Source organism: Pleurodeles waltl, chromosome 9 (assembly GCF_031143425.1).
Source record: "Pleurodeles waltl isolate 20211129_DDA chromosome 9, aPleWal1.hap1.20221129, whole genome shotgun sequence".
In the NCBI taxonomy this organism is placed as follows: domain Eukaryota; kingdom Metazoa; phylum Chordata; class Amphibia; order Caudata; family Salamandridae; genus Pleurodeles; species Pleurodeles waltl.
The window spans coordinates 369,521,765-369,544,156 of NC_090448.1; the positions used below are offsets into that span (position 1 = coordinate 369,521,765).

Consider the following 22,392-nt stretch of genomic DNA (forward strand, 5'->3'; position numbering starts at 1 on the left):
CGAACTGGATTGAAAAGCAAGTCAGTCTCTCAGACTTGTTTAAATGGACATTAGTCAGGTAGCACTGAGGATGGATTATAGGTGGTCACATTCAGGCTTATGTCACTATTTCCATGTACTTAGTCTTTAGTGTAAAAGAGCCACACCATGTTGCCTACCCTGCTGTCCTCCAGAGACTGTTGACAGGTGCCAAATATTTTCGGTTACCTTGTTTGCCTTCATCAGGAAACAGTCTATGAAGTCCTGAGGAGACTCTGAGTTTAAGGTCTGCTGATGTGATTCAATTTGTTCTTGAATAAAGGTTTTCAAGCTCCGGGATGCTTCCAAAATCCTATGATGAGGTCCCGGCAGGTAGTTCATGATTAATGGTATCGCATTATATAGCTGTAAGGAACAAAAGTGAGAGTTTTAATGAATCGCAAAGTCAGAAAATAGAAGAGAGATAGGAAAGGGTAATGTGGGAAGAGAGGAAGAAGAGCAAAGAAAGTGAAACAGTGAGAAAAAGAGACTCTGAGGGGGAAATTAAGAATAGCATATGTAGAATAAAACAAAATATAGTCAAGTATTATATGGAATCCCACCATATTACTGCATGAGAGATGCAATTCTTCGGTGTCACTAAGGATGACAATAGCACAATATAATGTATCCATAGGATCTTTAGTACTTTGTCTCACTTGAACACCTTCATAATTATTTACCAAAACAGCCCTATGTTTACGTCACTGAGTAAACATGGTTAGATGTTAATTTCAGTGTATCGGAGTGGGAATCAAACATACAGTACCATTGTACAGTATTACTTTGTCACCTTTTTTATCGTAGTCTTTACTATAGTGAGCTATTCCTGCATGATGTTAAAAAAAATGTCTACTATCCAAACAAAAGGCATTTCTTAAGTTTCTTTTCAATATGCCCCTCCACTGTACGGACTGCCCAAAACCTCCAAGATCAAATAGATGAAACATACTCCTATAAAGAACCCTACATCACTATGCAATAACAATCCACTCTCTGCTCCTCCATTCACACACTGACTGCATCTATTCCTTTGAATCTGTATAGCACTCTGCAGTCTTCCTGCTAGCATCATGTTTCCACTCTCCAGCCTCTTCTCTTAAGATACTTTGAGTAAGAGGTTCAGAAGCTAGTCTGATGGTTACTGAAGTAGGTCTCCTTCTCTACCAAGTACCACCACTGAGATTCATGGGATAACTGATAGGGATGGGACCAGGCACTATAGAAGAACATTGAGGACAGTGGGTTGTCTTCCAAATTAAGAGGGAGTGTTTATGAACCTTTTAATGTCATTATAAAGCCATGGAAAAGATGCCATGACTTCAAGACAAAGATGCTATGCCTGGCATCCTAATACATGTCCAAAAGAACTGAGTATCACATTTGAGAGGCTGATTCTTTTTCTGATCCTCTTCCCTCAACTTCTAAGCTGTTACTGCTGGTTTAGAGGAGCCTATTTAGCTTCAGTGGGAATCAGGAGTTAGCTTAACCTTCTGGCTTGTACGCCTGTTTCCCGTCACCTAGTCACTTTTAACCTACTTAACTTGCTCTGTTTTAGCAAATTTATTTAATTAGTTGTTCCAAGATGGCTGCCATGTTTATAGTTTGGAAGGTGTTTTAATTTCACGTTATCAGTGCCATTCTGCAAAGGCGTCACTATCAGCGTCAAAGATAATTGAGATACACAGGTTGTCACATTATGTACTTTCCCACTTTCGTGTGACAGTAACATAATGTATCTTTTCAGGGAATTGTTTATATAATTGCCACCCCAAGCACGCCTTCTTATCTATTGTTTGGGAACATACCTGCATCAAGGGTCCTAAAAGATCTGTATAAATACATCTCACACAGACAAGATAATCAGAGGGATTCCTCTCAGTTGCCATCAACGCTATCTATGCTACACGTCGCTTTGATGCAGACCCAGTCCTCGTGTCACCACGGAGTCTGAGCTAGAGACCTCATTCCAAGGTAAAAAGGGTTGGAGGGCTTTTCTCATGGACATGGCACTGGCAGATTATGTTCAACACACCTCGCTCTTTTTAGGTTAGAGATTAGGTTCATCATGCTAGGGTATTAAAGCCTATTTCACATCTATTTCATATTAAATGTTATTGCAAGATGGTGGGGGTCTTTGTATTCATAACTCTCGTTTTTACCATTCTGTTTCTTGCATTGTTCATTATCCTCATCATTGCAGCCCATGCAATTTACAGTACATTGCAGTCTTGTTAGTAAAACCTGTTGAAAACTTTACTGCATCTCTTTCATTGCCTGTGTATGACTGAGACATGTTGCTCATGTGAGAAAAGGGACTTCTCCATTTAACCACGACCTCCCTGAGATGTCGCACTCTTGAGTCTATGGTTAAAGGCTGACATAAATTACCTTTTACTGTTTTGGGTTTTGGTGAGGTACTGCTTGTGAGCCAGGAGGGCTGGGCCAACAGTTGCGACTTGTAGGATTGACTTAGTGACCTACAAACAAAAGTGCTGTCATCCCTACTGTCAACATCAGGACAGTACACGCTCTACAGGTGACAAAAATGCAAAAACCCAGTCTTTATGCAAGAGCATAATTCATGCATTGTGTTTATATGCAGTATAAAAGCCAATATGGCTGTTCTTCCTTTTGTCCTATTTTTGTTTTCATTATGTACTTGTTGCTATCACCACCAGCACCAAGATGGCGGTTTTGTCTTGTCCTTCTTTTATTTTGATTTTTAATAGGCTCTATTTTCCCACTTCCGGGTTCCGGGCGTCTTTCATTAGCACAACGGGACCGGAGGACTTCATCTAGGGGTTTGTGTTCTGCCGTCCGGCTCTATACTCGGGCCGGACGCGCACGATCCTTCGCGGTCTCTCTGATCGCGTTAGTGTAACCCTTATGAACGTGTGACTTGCCGCATTTCAGCACTTGCGGTAAGGCTCTCATTTCCCCCGCTCAGTTTAAATTTCCCTTGTTTTACCATTATCAGCTTCGTTTTGGTTATTTAACATTTCTTGTCCTTATTATTTTCTGAGTTTCATGGACAGATTTCTGGGATTTTTTCGTATGAGTTATCCCATTGAACTATACTTCATTTATAGTATTTGCAAGCACGTGGTGTATATATATACATAATTTCTGGCTTTTAAAAAAAAAGGGCTCATTTTATATGATTTCTGTGGCTTTCTTTCCATATGAATGCATCCCCGTTTACCTTATATCTTCATTTACTCCCCTTTTTTCTTGGTTTTGTTTTCCTAGGTTATCAACCTACTAATACATATATTATATATTTTTTATTACTACCACTGACTGGATACCATTGATGGTACGTTTCTTCGTATTTTGCTCCATTTACCCTACTTGACACTTGGGGCTCCCTTCCCCTCTCCCTCCCCTCTCTTGCCTTTGGGATTTTATCTCTCATTGGATATTTATTAATACACTATGCACGTTTTGTTATATAAATATATTAATCTTCTTTTTGTCAATTCATTGTTTGGGTGTTTCTCACATATCTCTCACGAAAAAAGTTGTTTCTTCCTGCATGGTATGGCACAGTTCATATACGGGCACATCCCTTTCACCAATGTGTTGGTACACAGTATTCTCTCTCTTGGCTTTCTTTTCATACTTTGTATTCTCACATCTATCTAAATATTCATCTTCTATGCAACGCATAGCATAGTATATATTTGTTTTTCTGATTGCATTACAGCCCTGAAGAAGCCCGTTTGTTGGGCGAAACATGTTGGCTGTCTATCCTGAGTGTCATTTAATTTGTCTATGGAATTGCAAGAACACTTGGCTGTTTTACTTTATCACTTGTGGCTCTAAAAATATATATATATATATTTTCGTCTACGGAATTGTGTGGAATCAACACTTTGGACTTGCTATGAAATATTAAAAAACGACTGTTCATCTACACCATCGGAACATTGGACTTCGTTCTTTCTTATATTATATATCTATTTGTTAATTTTGTGGTGCACCGCCTCTTGGAGTAGTTTATATGCAGTATGCTAACCTTTTGCATTGCGGAGTTTAACCTTGAAAAACATTATTAATGATGTTTGCGATAACTGCAAGGTATTGCTGCAGGCTTACTGAGTGTGTTAGGGTGTGGTCCCTTTCTAGGACCTTCTAGAAGCTTTCCCTGCAGCATGACTAGGTGTGGTTTGTGGGCTGGGCTTGACTCTATATAAGGGAGCCAGCCCAGCTCCACGTGCTCACTACTCAGAGGTCCCGGTGTAGAGCAGCAGCAACTTCCTGAGCTCCTGTTCCGGAGGCCTACTTTGATATTCCAGGCCTGCCCTCATTATATTGGTGATCCTTGAGCTGGGCGGTAAGGCGGAGGTCGGGCTGGGCCCCCGACCCCCCGTTCTCAAAGACATTCGAGTTTTGGGCCTAGTTGTGAAACTCTTTGTGTGCGTGAGTGTGATTTCATGACATTTGCATAGTCTTGTCCGAATCGGCAGAGTGTGCGATTCATTTCTGACATGTAACCCTTGGTATTCAGATCGGCAACAGTGTGCACAATCATTTCATGGCATTTGCATATTTTTGTCTGAATCGGCAGAGTGTGCGATTCATTTCTGACATGTAATCCTTGGCATTCAGATCGGCAACAGTGGGCGCGATCATTTCATAGCATTTTCATATTCTTGTCCGAATCGGCAGAGTGCGCGATTCATTTCTGACATGTAACCCTTGGCATTCAGATCGGCAACAGTGTGTGCGATCATTTCATGGCATTTGCATATTCTTGTCCGAATCGACAGAGTGCGCGATTCATTTCTGACATGTAATCCTTGGCATTCAGATCGGCAACAGTGCGCGCGATCATTTCATGGCATTTGCATATTCTTGTCCGAGTTGGCAACAGTGTGCGTGATTCAATCCTGACATAAAACTCTTGGCTTTTGAATTGGCAGTGTGCGCGATCATTTCCTGACATTTGCATCGTGTATTTCGAATCGGCAGCAGTGTGCGCAATTCAATCCCTGGCATAAAACTCTTTGCTTTTGGATCGGCAGTGTGCGCGATCATTTCCTGACATTTGCATTGTGTATTTAGAATCGGCAACAATGTGCTCGATTCAATCCCTGGCATAAAACTCTTGTTTTTGTGGCTCGGCAGTGTGCGCGATCATTTCCTGACATTTGCATTGCGTATTTCGAATTGGCAACAGTGTGCGCGATTCAATCCTGGCATAAAATGCTTGGCTTTTAGATCGGCAGTGTGCGCGATCATTTCATGACATTGAAAACTTTGGTGTGCCATGTTTGTTGAGGTGCACACATTCATCCTGAGCTTTTGGATTTCTTTGAAACGCTTAATTCAAAGTGCAACATTCTTTGTGCATATTAAGTTCCTAGTACAGTTCCTGTTGTTTCCACGGAATGTTCAGATAGCCTTTGTCCTCATGTAAAAATGCAATGTTTATTCTGAAACATAATTGAAGAAGGTTCTTGTATTCTAGACAGTATGTGATATTTCCTGAAAAGCTCATATGAAACATTGTATTAACCCATTCTTGATTTTTCCAGGTACCTAGATTTCTTGAGGTCTAGTTATAGTAATTTCTTAGGTTATCCATGATTACAGTATAAGAACTCTTAGAACCATAGTCTATTGAAAGTCAATGTGATTATATCTTGACATTGTTTTGTTTAACCTCTTGCTTCCTACAGGTCTCCTTCCCAGCTGTTCCCTACCTAATCCCCTTTTCCCCCACTTGGACTCTCCCAGGCCCTGTGGTATATCTATTGGAGCTTTGGAGCTGTCTAGTGGTGGACATGTTGGGAACATGCGCAGGCCCTGACGGTCTGGTCTCCCTGACACCTACACCAGCAGTCTTGTCTAGAGCAAGAGACAAACTACGACATGGTGCCACCAACTATGGTGTTTAGGCACTAATTTACAGATACCCTGACTATCACTGTCTCTCACACAAGAGGTACCCTAAGTACTGTTATATGGAGATGTCCGTGGTCTTTGGGAAGATTCTCCTCAGCTGAACAGGGAGCCCCTAATTAGGATGATGTTTGTTTGAGCTCAAACTCTTAAAAGGACTTTCTCCCCACTTGCTGTTCCATCTCTTTACCCATTACACAATATGGTTAATGCCATAGACATTCCCGGGAATGCCAGACAAGCATTAACACTACACAGGAATGTCAAATTCATCTTAGGAGCTAATGAAGCTTACCAAACAGAAACATTCAACTCCTGGATCGTTTTTCCTCAGGAAGACCAAAGATCATACACATTCCACACATACAGAATTGAAAACGTATCACAACGGTACCATGCATACCAGAATCTTGGAATTCCAATTACTTATCAAGAACATCAGAACTGGTTTAATGGCGCCGTACTACACGTAATAGAACCATCAAGATTAGGTCCCTTAGATAACGAAGGACCAACGTGGCCTGTTTGCCACGTATACACCTCACCTCGGTGGACAAAACATGCAGGCAGCTGATCTGCGCAATCTATACATTGAGCTAGTATCTCTATATAGAAGACTTGTTCAGTTCGTAATGCGAACTCAGAACACAACACCAGCACGTCCAGCATCTGATGGATACCAATTGGCTACTACTGGGATTAATCTACAAACAGTACATTCTTTCAGGGGTAAAGTACCCACGGAACAAGAGAAAATCCCATTCTGGATAGCCCAGAAAACAAATCTGCTGGAAGCTGTGTTTCTGCATATGGGACCACGGGAAAAACGTAGACTTCTTACTATGTGCTTGCCCTTCGGGTTGGTTCCCTCAGTGGATGACTGCGCCAAATGGGGGGACAGTCTTTGCAGCAATTTATACTACAACACATGGTACCCTGACACTTGCCAATTTACCGAAAGTGTTAAAACAAATACAGAATGAGTATGGGGCTGCACCAGCCCTGGACTTGGGGATGAAACTGATGCACAACTTTGACGCAGTCTCCTCAATCATACTCAGTAACATTAAAGGGGAAGAGGTAGCGTTGGCTATATGCCAGCGTCTCCGAGCGATTCTACACGTGGGCCAGGAGAAAGACCTAGTGAAAATAATTTCCAATACCTATGCCAGTATAGGACGGGATATTTGGGAGCCAAGCCGAAAAAGCCTGAACATCAGAGTACCACGCCTAAGGAACATACCAAACAAGCACAGGAGGGTTCTAAAAAGCGCTGGAATAAACAAACACAAATTAAAGACAGATCTGGAGAACTCCGAGAGGAGATATAATCTCAGAAATAGAGAAAATATTAAAGCTCCTGACAGATATACTGATTCACATCCTCTCGTTCCTTTCAGGATGCACCAGATAGACACAGCAGGAGAGTGTGCCGGTCAGAGCAACGTCCTGATTAGGCAAAACAGAAGAAAGACTCACTATAGTCTTCAGACAAAAAAGAAGATAAGTCCCCACAACAAAAGCCACAGTTTAAAAAGAAAAAGGTGGCAGCACTCTCAATTAAAAATGCCAGTACACTTGAGAACATTGCCGAAGAACAAGACGTGGGCAGTGAAACTGCTAGACAGGGCGGCAGAGGTCACAATATGTGGCCAGAGTCTGAAAGATCATCTGGAAGCGACAGCAGCTAGCGACTTTATTGCAGTCAAGACTGCAGACAGGGGCATTCTCCCTCCCGACAGGGTTTATGATTTAAATATCCAGATTGAGAGAGACATAGAGTGCACCATTAGCGTGATATTCAGCGATTAACTTAGTTGTGATATCCTGCTGGTCGAGAGGGACTGGCCACCTGAACACGTCCGCAAGCTCCCACATGGGGAAGATGTAAGTTTGCCTTCTTTCTCTGATCTTGTTCAAGAGGCAGTAAAACAAGCCTACAATGTCAATTGGTCATTAGTGCAGGCACCAGCACTATACTGCAATCATGTAGGTTGGGACAAGGATTTATCTTGCCATGCAATACCTATTAGGTCTACACCCCAGCCTCAGCCACAATATCCTGTTAAATATGAAGCCAAAGCTCCAGTGAGGGAGATCCTTACTCAGCTCAGGTACCAGGGAGTAATTGAGCCTTGTGTTTCTGCAATGAATAACCCGTTATTCCCCGTTGCAAAGCCAGACTATTTATACAGAATAGTCTTAGATTACAGACACTTAAACAGTCATACTCACACATACGTAATACAAAATTCACACAGTACAGCACTAATTAACAACATAGGGGGTCATTACAACATTGGCGGTAAAAGCCGCTTACCGCTGGACAGAAGACTGCCAACAAAGTGCCGCGGAATTCCGCCACAGCTATTATGACCCACAGCCCCGAATCCGCCAAAATTCAGACACCCACACAAGTTCGCCACACCAAAGGTCAGTGATAAACTGGCGAAAACAAAACCTCCACCGTCACGCCAACAAAAATACGCCCACACTATCACGACACACAAATCCACGCGGCGGTCTTTCAACCGCGGTATTCCATTGGCGGTACACACCACGCGCTCAAAATACACACACATCTCCAAAACACCGCCACATTGGACAATTCCAAATACACACACCTGATACACATACACACACCACTCCCACACACCCAATGCAATATAAAACACACGTCCACATCACCCACAAACCCCTATGACAACAATTACTGAGAGACACCACAAACAACTACCAAGCTTCCACAGGCACACAATACCATTACCTACATAACTTCCACGCACCTCACACAACACACCACTAAATATCACCCCACTTATCACTTCACACACCACCCCACACATCACCCACACCACCCCATGGCATGCCAAAGACACCCCAGGTTATCTGAGGAGGAGCTCAGGGTCATGGGGGAGGAAATTGTCCGGGTAGAGTCACAGCTATTCGGATCACAGGTGCAGCACACCTCCATAGCTTGGAAGATGGAGCTATGGTGCAGAATAGTGGACAGGGTCAACACAGTGGGACAGCACCCAAGAAATAGGGATGACATCAGAAAGAGGTGGAACAACCTACCGGGGGAAGGTGCGTTCCATGGACTCAAGACACAACCTTGCAGTTCAGCAGACTGGCGGCGGACCCCCACCTCCTCCCCCACAACTAACAACATGGGAGGAGCAGGTCTTGGTGATTCTGCATCCTGAGGGCCTCGCAGGAGTAGATGGAGGAATTGACTCTGGTAAGTCAAATTTTAATTATTACATCCCCCACCCTACCTGCATGCCATCACATACCCCCACCCTCACCCCCATCACTCCAACTCCTCACAAATGTCCCAACATCACAAACCACACATCCTAACACCAAGCCCTGCATGCAACAACAAAGCATGGACACCCATCACCAAAGCATGGCCACTGCACATTCCCATACACCCCCCTAAACCATCATCACACAAGGTCCCACACAGAAATGCAAGCACTGGGGCACACAGTCACCCACCTATTGCACACCATGGCACACACAGATGTAATAAACATCCTTTTATACCCCTGCAGGACCCCTACCCAACGTCACCGGACAGGAGGGTCCACACATGTCCACCCCACCAACAGAAGAGGCCACAGTGCTGAAAGCAGCTCTGACCAACTGGATCTAGATGACCAGCCCTGCCCATCGGGGAGCTCTGTACAGTCGGTTCCCTTGACACAGTCACAGGCCACCACAGAGCTTCCCCCCTCTGGAAACACCAGCACAGCACCCACCCAGCGGGCACATACCTCTGTCCCCAGGACACGTCAAGCAGCAGTGTATCCACCACTACAGGGAACCCAGGCTAATCCACCACCCCAACAACAGCAGGGACCTGGGGGCAGTGGTAGTGGGCACACGGTCCAGGGGACAGAGGCCCAGGAACACAGGGGAACTGGGAGGGCTGCTGTGCGACAGGGGGAGGACAGGCCAAGGGAACCCTGTCTCCACGAGGCCCTCTCCAACACCATGGAAGCCTACCACCACTCCCAGGAGACGATGGCAATGGTACTGGCCAAGTTTCAGGAGACCCAGCGCCTGCAGGAGGAACAGTATTTGGGCTTCAGGGAGGAACTCAGATCCATTAATTCCACCCTGGGTAGGGGTACTGAAGGAAGTACTCAACACCAGGAGGGGCCCCTCACACTAGCCTGAATGATGAACTGCCCACCACCTCCACCGGCGCTTGTGGACAGGACGCCCCGCCACAGGACCACCACAACAGCACCTCACCCCCGCAGATGGAGAACCCCCCCGCAAACGTTCCCTGAGATCCAGGACAAAGACAGAGAATGATGCCAAGACCCCCAACAAGAAATGAGACCACCCTGAATGTCATCCTTCTGTCCCACTTTGTCACCCTGTCCATCTTCAAACTGCCCCAGCTCCACTTCCTATGCCCATTTGGGCAATGCACCTGTGAGACTAATAGACTGGACTCTGCCATGGACATTCCTCCACCATCACCCCTCACCATTTTTCAACCCCCTCCAATATTGAGCACTTAAATAAACACCTTTGAAGCACAAAACAATATGGAGTCAGTCTGTGATTTCGAAATAGTGTATTAGCAATTACAGTGTCAAAATGCTCTTTCAAATGTAATGTCAACATACCTATGTCACCCAGCTCTAGTCCATGAGGAAACAAAGCAGATGTCACACAGTGGGACCCACATCTGTGAAATCGTAAAGGAAAGTGACAACTCAGTGACCATACACGGGGTGAAAACGACAGACAGTAGAGAGGTAGTAGTGTTAAAGTACATGTAGTAGGCAGGTTTGTATTCTTACCTGTGTCTCACTGGAAATATTGCAGGATCACCGAGTTCCTGTTGTCGATGTCCTCTTCTTCTGCTTCCTCGTCTTCACTGTCCACAGGCTCCACAGCTGCAACAACACCGCCATCTGGACCATTCTCCTGCAGAAAAGGCACCTGTTGTCGCAAAGCTAAGTTGTGAAGCATACAGCAGGCCACGATGATCTGGCACACCTTCTTTGCTGAGTAGAATAGGGATCCACCTGTCATATGGAGGCACCTGAACCTGGCCTTCAGGAGGCAGAAGGTCCGCTCTATTATCCGCCGAGTTCGCCCATGGGCCTCATTGTAGCGTTCCTCTGACCTTGTCCTGGGATTCCTCACTCAGGTCAGGTCAGGGTAGGTCGCTCCCCCTGCCGCTGCAGCTCCTCCAGCTCCTCCAGGTTCCTGAGACCGCCCAGTTACCTCGCAGTAAGTACCCCCCACCTCCCAGCCCCTCGCCCTGCCCCGCGCTACTCACCCTTTCTCCTGCTCTGCTTCTTTTCTTCCTCTCTGTTTTTCCTCCTCGCTCCTCTTCTGTAATCTTCTTCTGTACTCTTCTTTTCCCCGTCTTCTCTCTTCATCTGTGTGCTTCTCAGCCTCTCCTCTGCACCGCAACCCGCGTGTGCCTCTTCTTCTCTGTCCCTCTTCTTGGCTCCTTCCTCTGCCGCTCGTCGCCCCTCTTCTTCCTCACCTTCATCTGTATTCTTCTGACTTCTGCTCCTCTTCTTCACCTTCATCTGTACTCTTCTGACTTCTGCTCCTCTTCTTCACCTTCATCTGTACTCTTCTGTGCTCCTCTTCTTCACCTTCATCTGTATTTCTCTGTCTTCTGCGCTTCTCTTCTTCTTCATCTTCTTCTGTGGTCTTCTGCCTTCTGTTCTTCGTCTTCTGTATCTTCTTCTGTGGTCTTCTGTCTTCTGCTTCTTCAGCCTCTGTCTTCTGTTCTTCATCTTCTGTCTTCTGTTTCTTCTGTCTTCTGTTCTTCTGTCTTCTGTCTTCTGTTCTTCTGTTTCTTCGTCCTCCGTCTTCTGTTCTTCCTGCGCCTGCCCTCCTGCTCCTGTCTCATCTCTCTCCCTCACTCGCCTCCCCCTCTCTATCACCCCTATCTACCCCGTTCGCTATCTGCCTCCCTCACTCCTCCTATCTACCAATCTACCTATCTCTCTATCTCACTATCTATCTCCCTCACTCACCACCTCCTCCTATCTACCTATTTCTCTATCTCTCCCCCCTCCCCCCACCCCCTCTGTTACCACCCCTATCTTCCTATCCTCTCACTCTACCTCTCACCCTCACCCACCTCTACAACCCCCCCTATCTTCCCAACCCTACTCCTATCTCTCTCCCTAATCTCCTAAACTTCCTAACACTCACCCCCCTCCCCCAGCTCTTCTCACTCTACCTGTCCCCCCTCCCGCTTTCCCGCCGTGACCTCCTGCACGCCCCCGCCCCCCAGCTCTCATTCGCCCCCAGCTGACCCCTCCCCCCCCCTCCTCCCTCTTATGGCGGCCGCTGCGCGAACGTGCAGCGGGTGCGCCGCTGGCGCGCCAGAGGCAAGCCCGTCTGTGCCCGTCCGCGCCTGGCCCGCGCCCAGCGCCACGACCCCTGGTCCCCAGCTCTCCCAAACCCCGCTGCTCCGCTACGACCCCACCACCCTCCACGCCCTCAACCCAGGGCGCTCCAACACCTGCTTCCAAGCTCACCCCAAACGCACCCATGGACCCTTCGCCTGCAACTCCTGCAAACGCATCTTCCACCTTGCAACTACCACGACCACCAGCCCACACGCCATCAACCACCTCAAGTGCATCCTGGTCAACGCTCGATCTGTCCACAAGTACACCGTTGAACTCTGGGACCTCCTGGACTCCAGAGCACCGGACGTCGCCTTCATCACGGAGACCTGGATGAACGCCTCTTCGGCCCCAGACATCGCCACTGCCATCCCCGAAGGCTACAAGATTTCCAGAAAAGACCGCACCAACCAAGTAGGAGGAGGTATCGCCATCGTCTTCAAAGACTCCATCAGCGTCACCACCTCCACCGAAGACACCCCTCTTGCCGCTGAACATCTGCATTTCCAGATTCGCACCGACCCCAGGACCACCCTCAGAGGATCCCTCGTCTACCGTCCACCCGGACTGCGCGCCCCTTTCAGCGACTCCATCGCCGACTTCGTCTCCCTGCACGCCCTCGCCTCGCCGGACTAAAACCTCCTAGGCGACCTCAACTTCCATCTGGAACAAAACAACGACCCCAACACCACCGCCCTGCTCGACAACCTTGGCAACCTCGGCCTCAAGCAACTGGTGAACACCGCCACCCACATTGCCGGACACACGCTTGACCCTATCTTCTCTGCCAGCAAACACGTCTCCTTCAGCCACGCCTCCGCTCTACACTGGACCGACCACAGCTGTGTCCATTTCACATTCCGACGCGAGACCCGCCACCTCCGCACTCAACCCATCCCTCGTCGACAGTGGAACAAAATCCCTGAAGAGCAACTCTTCTCCGCACTCGCCGTCAACCAACCTACCCTCACCACCGACCCCAACGTCGCAGCCCTCAGCCTCTCGAACTGGATCTCCAACTGCGCAGACAACCTTGCTCCCCTCAGACGCACGCATCAACAGGCCATCACCAAAAAACCTCTCTGGTTCTCTAAAGAATCGAAGAAAACATGTTGCGCCCTCGAGAAGGCCTGGCGCAAGGACCACACCGCTGACAACATGACCGCCCTCAAAAACGCAACCCGCGAACACCACCACCTGATCCGCACAGCCAAAAGGAACTTTTTCACCGACAGACTGGACAAAAACAGCCACAACAGCAGAGAACTTTTCAGCATCGTCAAAGAGTTCTCCGACCCCAACGCCAACGCCGTCACGCCCTCACAAGACTTGTGCAACTCCCTCGCCACCTTCTTCCATCGCAAGATCAGCGACCTCCACGACAGCTTCGGACATCAGACCCAACCAAGCATCACCGAACCCACACCTCCGGCCATCACCCTCAAAGCTTGGACCCACATCAACACTGAAGAAATTAAAACCACCATGAACTCTATCCACTCCGGCGCCCCATCGGACCCCTGCCCTCACTTCATCTTCAATAAAGCCGACGACATCATCGCCCCGCGCCTCCAGGCCGTTATCAACTCTTCATTTTCTTCTGCTACCTTCCCCGAAAGCTGGAAACACGCCGAAGTCAACGCCCTACTAAAGAAACCTACGGCTGACCCAAGCGACCTGAAAAACTTCCGCCCCATCTCGCTCCTCCCCTTCCCTGCCAAGGTAATAGAGAAGACAGTCAACAAACAGCTTACCACATTCCTGGAAGACAACAACCTTCTCGACCCTTCACAAACCGGATTCCGAACCAACCACAGCACTGAATCCGCCCTCATCTCAGTCACAGACGACATCAGAACCCTGATGGACAACAGTGAAACAGTCGCCCTCATCCTCCTCGACCTCTTGGCTGCCTTCGACACCGTCTGTCACCGCACCCTAATAACCCGCCTCCGCTCCACCGGGATCCAAGGCCAGGCCCTGGACTGGATCGCCTCCTTCCTCTCAAACCGCTCTCAAAGAGTTTACCTCCCACCGTTTCGCTCAGACCCCACCGAGATCATCTGCGGCGTACCTCAAGGCTCATCGCTCAGCCCGACACTCTTCAATGTCTACATGAGCCCCCTCGCCGACATCGTACGCAAGCACAACATCATCATCACCTCCTACGCCGACGACACCCAACTTATACTCTCCCTCACCAAGGACCCCGCCAGCACCAAGACCAACCTACAAGAGGGCATGAAGGACGTCGCAGATTGGATGAGGCTCAGCTGCCTAAAGCTGAACTCTGACAAAATGGAAGTCCTCATCCTCGGCAACACCCCGTCCGCTTGGGACGACTCCTGGTGGCCCACGGCCCTTGGCACCGCACCGACCCCCTTAGACCACGCCAGCAACCTCGGCTTCATCTTGGACCCTCTTCTCACCATGGCCAAGCAAGTCAACGCCGTGTCCTCCGCCTGCTTCCTCACCCTCCGCATGCTCCGCAAGATCTTCCGCTGGATCCCCGCCGACACTAGAAAAACCGTGACCCACGCCCTCGTCGCGAGCCGCCTGGACTACGGCAACACCCTCTATGCTGGGACCACCGCTAAACTCCAAAAACGCCTGCAACGTATTCAAAATGCCTCGGCCCGCCTCATCCTCGACGTACCCCGCAACAGCAACATCTCCGCACACCTGAGACACCTGCATTGGCTCCCAGTCAGCAAAAGGACCACCTTCCGACTTCTCACCCACGCACACAAAGCCCTCCACAACAAGGGACCGGAATACCTCAACCGTCGCCTCAGCTTCTACAACCCCACCCGTCTCCTCCGTTCCTCTGGCCTCGCGCTCGCTGCCGTCCCTCGCATCCGCCACTCCACAGCGGGTGGGAGGTCCTTCTCCTTCCTGGCAGCCAAGACCTGGAACACCCTCCCCATCAGCCTCAGGACCACCCAGGACCACTCCGCATTCCGGAGACTCCTCAAGACCTGGCTTTTCGAGCAGCAGTAACCCCCCCTTCCCCCTAGCGCCTTGAGACCCGCACGGGTGAGTAGCGCACTTTATAAATGTTAATGATTTGATGTGATTTGATTTGATTTAGCCATGACAGGTTGGGGTAACCAGAGTCACCTGAAAATGGCGAGGGACAACTGTTAGACACACACTAACCTGTAGGGATATCCCCATACCCAGACAACCATTCCCACTGACTTTCTTCCAGGTGCTCACCTAATAGCCACACCCGGTGCCTCTGGAGTTGCCCCATCACATAAGAGATGCTGCTATTCCGCAGGATGTAAGCGTCATGCACTCAGCCAGGGAATTTGGAATTAACATGGGAGATGAACTGGTCTGCCAAACACACCATCTGCACATTCATGGAATGATAACTCTTCAGGTTTCTGTACACCTGTTCACTCCTGCGGGGGGGGTACCAAAGCCACATGTGTCCCAGCACCTATGATGTTGGGGATATGTCCCAGGACATAGAAGTCACCTTTCACTGTAGGCAAATCCTCCACCTGAGGGAAAACGATGTAGCTCTGCATTTGTTTCAGCAGGGCAGACGACACTCTGGACAACACGTTGGAAAATATAGGCTGGGACATCCCTGATGCTATGGCCACTGTAGTTTGAAAAGACCCACTTGCAAGGAAATGGAGTACTGCCAGCACCTGCACTTGTGGGGGGATTCCTGTGGGATGGTGGATAGATGACATCAGGTCTGGCTCCAGCTGGGCACACAGTTCCAGGATTGTGGCACAATCAAGTCTGTAGGTGATGATCACATGTCTTTCCTCCATTGTCCACAGGTCCACCAGCGGTCTGTACACCGGAGGATGCCACCATCTCCTCACATGTCCCAGTGGACGGTGCCTATGAAGGACAACAGCGAGCAAAGAGTCAACCAACTCAGAGGTACGTATCCACAGCTTACACAGAACACGGATCATAATCCGAAATTTGGCCTGTATGAGTGTTGAGGCAAGGCCTAGGTATGTGTGACGCAGTGAAAATTCAGCCATGTGGGCCCCTGAAGTGGCAGCTGCCTGACCTGTAAAGTGGGACAATGGGATGTAAGGTAACTGCGCTGGCATTGTACACCGTCGCGGTAGGCGGTCGAAGACTGCGGTGAAATTCTGCATTGGTTAACATTGGACCCTATGGGTCCCAGGAGCCAATGACGATGTACGCCGGCGGTGACGGTACGCCCCGCTGTGGATGTGACCGCCATTTTCTATCTGTTCAATCACTTGATACCTGATCTTCGACAGGAGAGGACCTACACTGCACGTGCTGCTGTGGCCTCGGTCTGGAAGAGACAATGGCTTGTGCGTCTGGGGAAAGGGCCCCTACCTTCACATCGGAGGAGTAGGAGAAACTCGTGGATGGGGTCCTCCCCCAGTACACGCTACTCTACGGTCCTCCAGACAAACAGGTAAGTACACTGGGAGCATGCTGTGTGGGCCATGCTTGTGTGGAGTGGGGTGGATGAAAGATAGGGGGGATTGAGGCGTGCATGAAACGACGGCAAGGGTAGGGATGGGGGCCAATGACTGTGATGGTGCAGTTGGTAATAACTTTGCTTTTCCCCCTGTACAATTCATGTAAGTCAGCGCCCACCAGAAAAAAGCTATTTGGCGTGCCATCGCCAAGGACTTCCGGACCCTGGGGTCTACCACAGACAGAGCAACCACTTCCGTAAGCGATGGGAGGACATTCGCCGCTGGAGCAAGACGACGGTGGAGGCCCAGCTGGGGATGGCCTCCCAACGTGGGAGGGGTGCCCGTCGCACCATGACCCCCCTGATGTTCAGGATCCTGGCGGTGGCGTACCTGGAGTTGGATGGGCACTTGAGGGCATCACAGCAGACACAAGGGGGTGAGTACACTCTCATTCTGCTGATTTTGCGTGCAGTGGAGGTTTCTGGGTGGGGGAGGTGGGCTGTGGGTTTCCCTAGGCCAGGGCGACTGTGCTAGTTAGGTCCCCTTGTTCCGGCAGACCCTGTGGCACCCCACCCCACCTGTGTACAGTGCAACGTACACCTAGTCAGGCTCCTGTGACATCCATGTGGGGAGATGTTGGCCATAGCCTTGTAGGCCATGTCCCAGGGATTGAACAGTATACCCCAGGTGCGCGGCGCAGTGCAGGGGGCTTCTGTGTCTGTCGTGTCCACCAACTGTAGCAGTAATGCATGCACTCAACATGTCTTTCTTCTGTCATCCCCCCCCTTTTTGTGGTCTCCCTGTTCTTGTGTGCATTAGCATCATCAGGCAGAGGAGCAGTGGCACCGGAGCAGGAGGGAGCTGCATCCCACATGGCCCTGGAGGGCGAGACAACGGAGTCGGAGTTCACCAGTGGCATGGAGGGCGAGGGGACCTCGATGGAGGGGACAGGAGCTGACACCAGTGACACAGACTCGTCCTCTGATGGGAGCTCCCTTGCGGTGGGGGCAACATCTGTGCCCCCCCCGCATCTACAGGTACTGCCACCACCCCCCCTACCAGCACCGCCCTCCCAGCAGCCCCTCAGCCTTTGCCCCGTGCCCACTCACCCAGGAGGGTGGGCATCACCTTCGCCCCAGGCACCTCAGCCCCTGCCCCAGTTACCCCTGCTGCCCTCAGTGAGGAGGCCATTGACCTCCTCAGGTCCCTCACTGTTGGGCAGTCTACCATTTTGAATGCCATCCAGTGTGTAGAAAGGCAGTTGCAACAAACAAATGCATTCCTGGAGGGTATTTATTCTGGTCAGGCGGCCCTTCAGCGAGCTTTTCAGACTTTGTCCTCAGCACTGATGGCAGCCAATGTCCCTGTCTCTAGCCTCCCCCCTCCAACTTCCTCCACCCAATCCCCATTACCTCAGCCTATCCCAAGCACACCTTCAGACTAGCATGCACACACGTCAACGCACAAGGGAAGCTCTGGCAAACATAAGCACCACACATCCCACAGGCACTCACGCAAGCATCACACACATGCAGACACACCAACATCCACTGCCTCCACTGTGTCCCCCTCCTCCTCGTCTCCCTCCTCCCTCCCAGTCTCGTCTCCACTCACACCTGCATGCACTACATCTACAGCCACTACTTCCATCACCAGCACACACACCACCACACCCCGCTCACGTGCAGTCACCACCGCCACTGCCATTCACACGTCCCCTGTGTCCTCTCCCAGTGTGTCTTTGACGCCACCTCCCAAGATACACAAACACAGTCACACACCCACCCAACAGCCATCCACCTCACAACAGCCTCCAGCGCATGCACCTTCACCCAAAGTCACCAAACGAACACCTCCTACAACCACAACCTCTTCCTCCACTCCCAAACACCCTCCAGCTACCCGCCCAGTGTTCCCAAGAAACTTTTCCTGTCCAACCTTGACCTTTTTCTCTCACCTCCCCTACCCCGTCCGTCTCCTAGGGCCCAACTCTCCAGGTCCCAACCTAGCACTTCAGCCACAACATCTCCGGGACCAGTGGTGCCTGTAGTCACCGGAATCTGGAGTGCACCGGCCACCAGGGCAGCCAGTGTGGCACGGAGCCACAGAACGGACAGTCCCCCACCTGACAAGCATCAAAAGTTGGCCAGTGCCCGGCGGGAGAGGGGGAAGACTCCAGCCACCAAAGCCTCTCCCAGGGGTACAGGTGGGAGTGTGGAGTCAGCTGCGACACCTTCCAAGGTGGGGAAGGGCCACAAGAAAGTCAGCAAGTTTGGGAAGAGCAGCACGGCGGAGAAGACCACCATCATCCCCGCTGCCCAGTAGGCCACCACCAGCACCAGCCAGGCTCCCCAGGAGGCCACCGTCATCATCCCCGCTGCCCAGGAGGCCACCACCAGCACCAGCCCGGCTGCCCAGGAGGCCAGCGCCAGCCCCGCTGCCCAGGAGGCCACCGCCAGCACCAGCCCCGCTGCCCAGGAGGCCACCACCATCATCCCCGCTGCCCAGGAGGCCACCGTCAGCACCAGCCCCGCTGGGCCAGACAGGACCGCCAGCACCAGCCCGGTTGGGCCAGACAGGACCGCCAACACCAGCCCCGCTGGGCCAGGCAGGACCACAGGACCAGCCCCGCTGGGCCAGACAGGACCGCCAGCAGCTGAGTCACTGCAAAGGACCCCGCCGCCACAAGCACCGCTGAAAAGGGCACCGTCGCCACAAGCACCGCTGAACAGGGCACCGCCGCCACAAGCACCGCTGAACAGGGCACCGCCGCAACGAGCACCGCTGAACAGAGCACCGCCGCCACAAGCACCGCTGAACAGGGCACCACCGGCACAAGCACCTCTGAACAGAGCACCGCCGCAACAAGCACCGCTGAACAGAGAACCGCCGCCACAAGCACCGCTGAACAGGGCACCACCGCCACAAGCACTGCTGAACAGGGCACCACCGCCACAAGCACCGCTGAACAGAGCACAGTCGCCACAAGCACCGCTGAACAGATCACTGCCGCCACAAGCACCGCTGAACAGGGCCCCGCCGCCACAAGCACCGCTGAACAGGGCACCGCTGCAACAAGCACTGCTGAACAGGGCACCGCCGCAACAAGAACTGCTGGTCCATGAGCGCCAAGGGCACTGACGCTACTGAGTCCCTCACGAGCAGGATGAAGCACTCTGGGCAGCAAGCCCCCTCCTAAACCAGTGGAGAAAGGCATCCACTACCTCAGTCCTTGGCAGGATGAAGCACTCCAGAACCAGTGGAGTATCACATCCACTATCTCTGTCCTTGGCAGGATGAAGCACTCTGGGCACAAGGCCACCTCCAGAACCAGTGGAGTATCATATCCACTACCTCTGTCATTGGCAGGATGAAGCACTCTGGGCACAAAGGCCCCTCTAGAACCAGTGGAGGATCACATCCACTACCTCAGTCCTTGACAGGATGAAGCACTCTGGGCACAAAGCCCCCTCCAGAACCAGTGGAGAAAGACATCCACTTGAGAGACTGTGGCTTTGCACTCCCCAGGATGGAACAGTGGGCAAACCACCCACTGTAGAGACTTGAGAGACTGTGGCTTTGCACTCCCCAGGATGGAACAGTGGGCAAACCACCCACTGTAGAAACTTGAGAGACTGTGGCTTTGCACTCCCCAGGATGGAACAGTGGGCAACCCACCCACTGTAGAGACTTGAGAGACTGTGGCTTTGCACTCCCCAGGATGGAACAGTGGGAAAACCACCCACTGTAGAGACTTGAGAAACTGTGGCTTTGCACTCCCCAGGATTGAAAAGTGGGCATGTGTCGATTTGGCGTCGTGCACTCAACCGGCTGATGTGCCCCCCCTTTCCCTTCCCCCTGGGGTGCCTGTTTATTGCTATCTGATGCCCCTTGAGTGTTCTCTCCGGCATGTTCGGAGATTTAGTGTGGGCCTCGCCCATACCGTGTGGGCCCAGTGTTCCACGGACTTCAATGGAGCACTACCTGGATTACTATTCTTATTGTATATTTTGTTTTTACAGTATATATATATATTTTTTTGCGTACTGGATTTTAATATATTACTATGGTAACACTCATTTCCTTTTGTCCTTGCATTCTTCCAGGGGGGATTGGGGGGTGTAACTGTAATGTATCAATATGTATTAGTGTGTGTGTTGTTGTGGGTGAGGGTGGGGGTGGGGGCGGGGGTGTTGCGTATTGCGTGTGTGTGTGTCCCTGTTTTTTCCCTCCCCCCTCCCTTGTGTCATAGGTGCAGTACTCACCGTGGTCTTCGCCGCCAGCGTTCATGCTCCTGGTAGAGGAGCAACAAGATAAGGGCTGTCAGGATCTGGAGCTCGGGTTCCATGGCGTTCGGATTCCTCGTGGGGCGTCTAGAGGTGAGCGTTTTCCCTTTGAAGTCCTGTTTCCACCGTGTTTTTGTCCGCGGTGAATCCGCCCCTGAAAAGGTGGCGGATTGGTAGGTTGTGATACTGTGGGCGGTACATTGTCCTCCGCCTGTCTGTTGGCGGTGACCGCCAAGCTGTTTGTTTGTACCGCTGTGGCGGTCGGAGTGTTAAAGTGGCTGTCTTTGTTGGCGGTTTCCGCCACGGTCATAATTCCATTTTTTTTTCCACCGTCCTGTTTGTGGTTTTACCGCCGCTTTAACACTGACCGCCAGGGTTGTAATGACCACCATAGTGTGTAAAAAATACAAAACAACGTTGGATATTTACAATGGCTTTTTCTGCCAAACCTTAGCTCACCAAAGTCAGGACCTGTGTGAATTCTCATTTGGCTCACAAAAATGCTTCTGTTGTTTGCCCCAAGACTACAAGAACAGCCCAGGGCTGTTCTCAGCCTGTGTAACATCAATATTGCATGATATTGATCCCGAGGCGCTGTCTTATGTAGACGACATCTATCTTACAGACGATGACCTCAACATTCATCTTGCCAGGGTCGACTGAATCGTTCTAGGATTTGCAGCCCTTGGTTACAAATTCAATGTTAGGAATCCTAAAATATCCCTTCTCAGTTTACTGTTCCTGGGATATGATCTATCGAACGAGGGCAAGAGCCTGGCCCCACACTTTTTAGGGAAATGTGCTCAACTACAGCCACTAAATACAATCAAGAAACTACAGTCTTTACTTGGTTTCTTTAACTTTGGTAAAACTTACATTCCTGACTCTGCACAATGTAACAAGCCACTCTATGACTTAATATGCCCTGATTTTTCTAGAAGACAGTGGACAGTAGAACACACATGCATCCTTAGAGGACTGCAACAGGATATGCTAGGAGCAAAACACTTGCACACCCATGACAACAAAACAAATTTGGTCATCCAATTAATTGCTGGTGCCACTGGGTTTACCTATGTCACCTTTCATGAAGGCGACAGAGTGCCCATAGCATATAAATCCCATTTATATTCCAATGCAGAACAATGCTTTGCACCCACAGAAAAGATTCTAACTGCAGTTCAGATGGCTTTCATTAAGGAGAGACCACTTGCCCAAGGGAAACACATTATTGTCGTTACCCAGGTCCCGGCCTTAGAGGGCGTCTCCAAAGCAAGCGTTCCTAATGCTAAAGCATTACATCCATGTTGGATTCAATGGGCAACTTCCCTGACC

At 50.3% G+C, this 22,392-nt stretch overlaps 1 protein-coding gene across 4 annotated transcripts in view; it reads right to left on the minus strand.

The window, feature by feature from the left end:
* Positions 1–22,392, minus strand: part of LOC138259312 (cytochrome P450 2B4-like) — a 617,647-nt gene that overhangs the window by 260,625 nt on the left and 334,630 nt on the right. For all 4 annotated transcript variants that reach the window (XM_069206939.1, XM_069206936.1, XM_069206938.1 and 1 more), the window contains one exon: positions 208–384. In XM_069206939.1, coding sequence (XP_069063040.1) covers positions 208–384 — 177 coding nt within the window. The remainder of the gene's footprint in view (positions 1–207; positions 385–22,392) is intronic.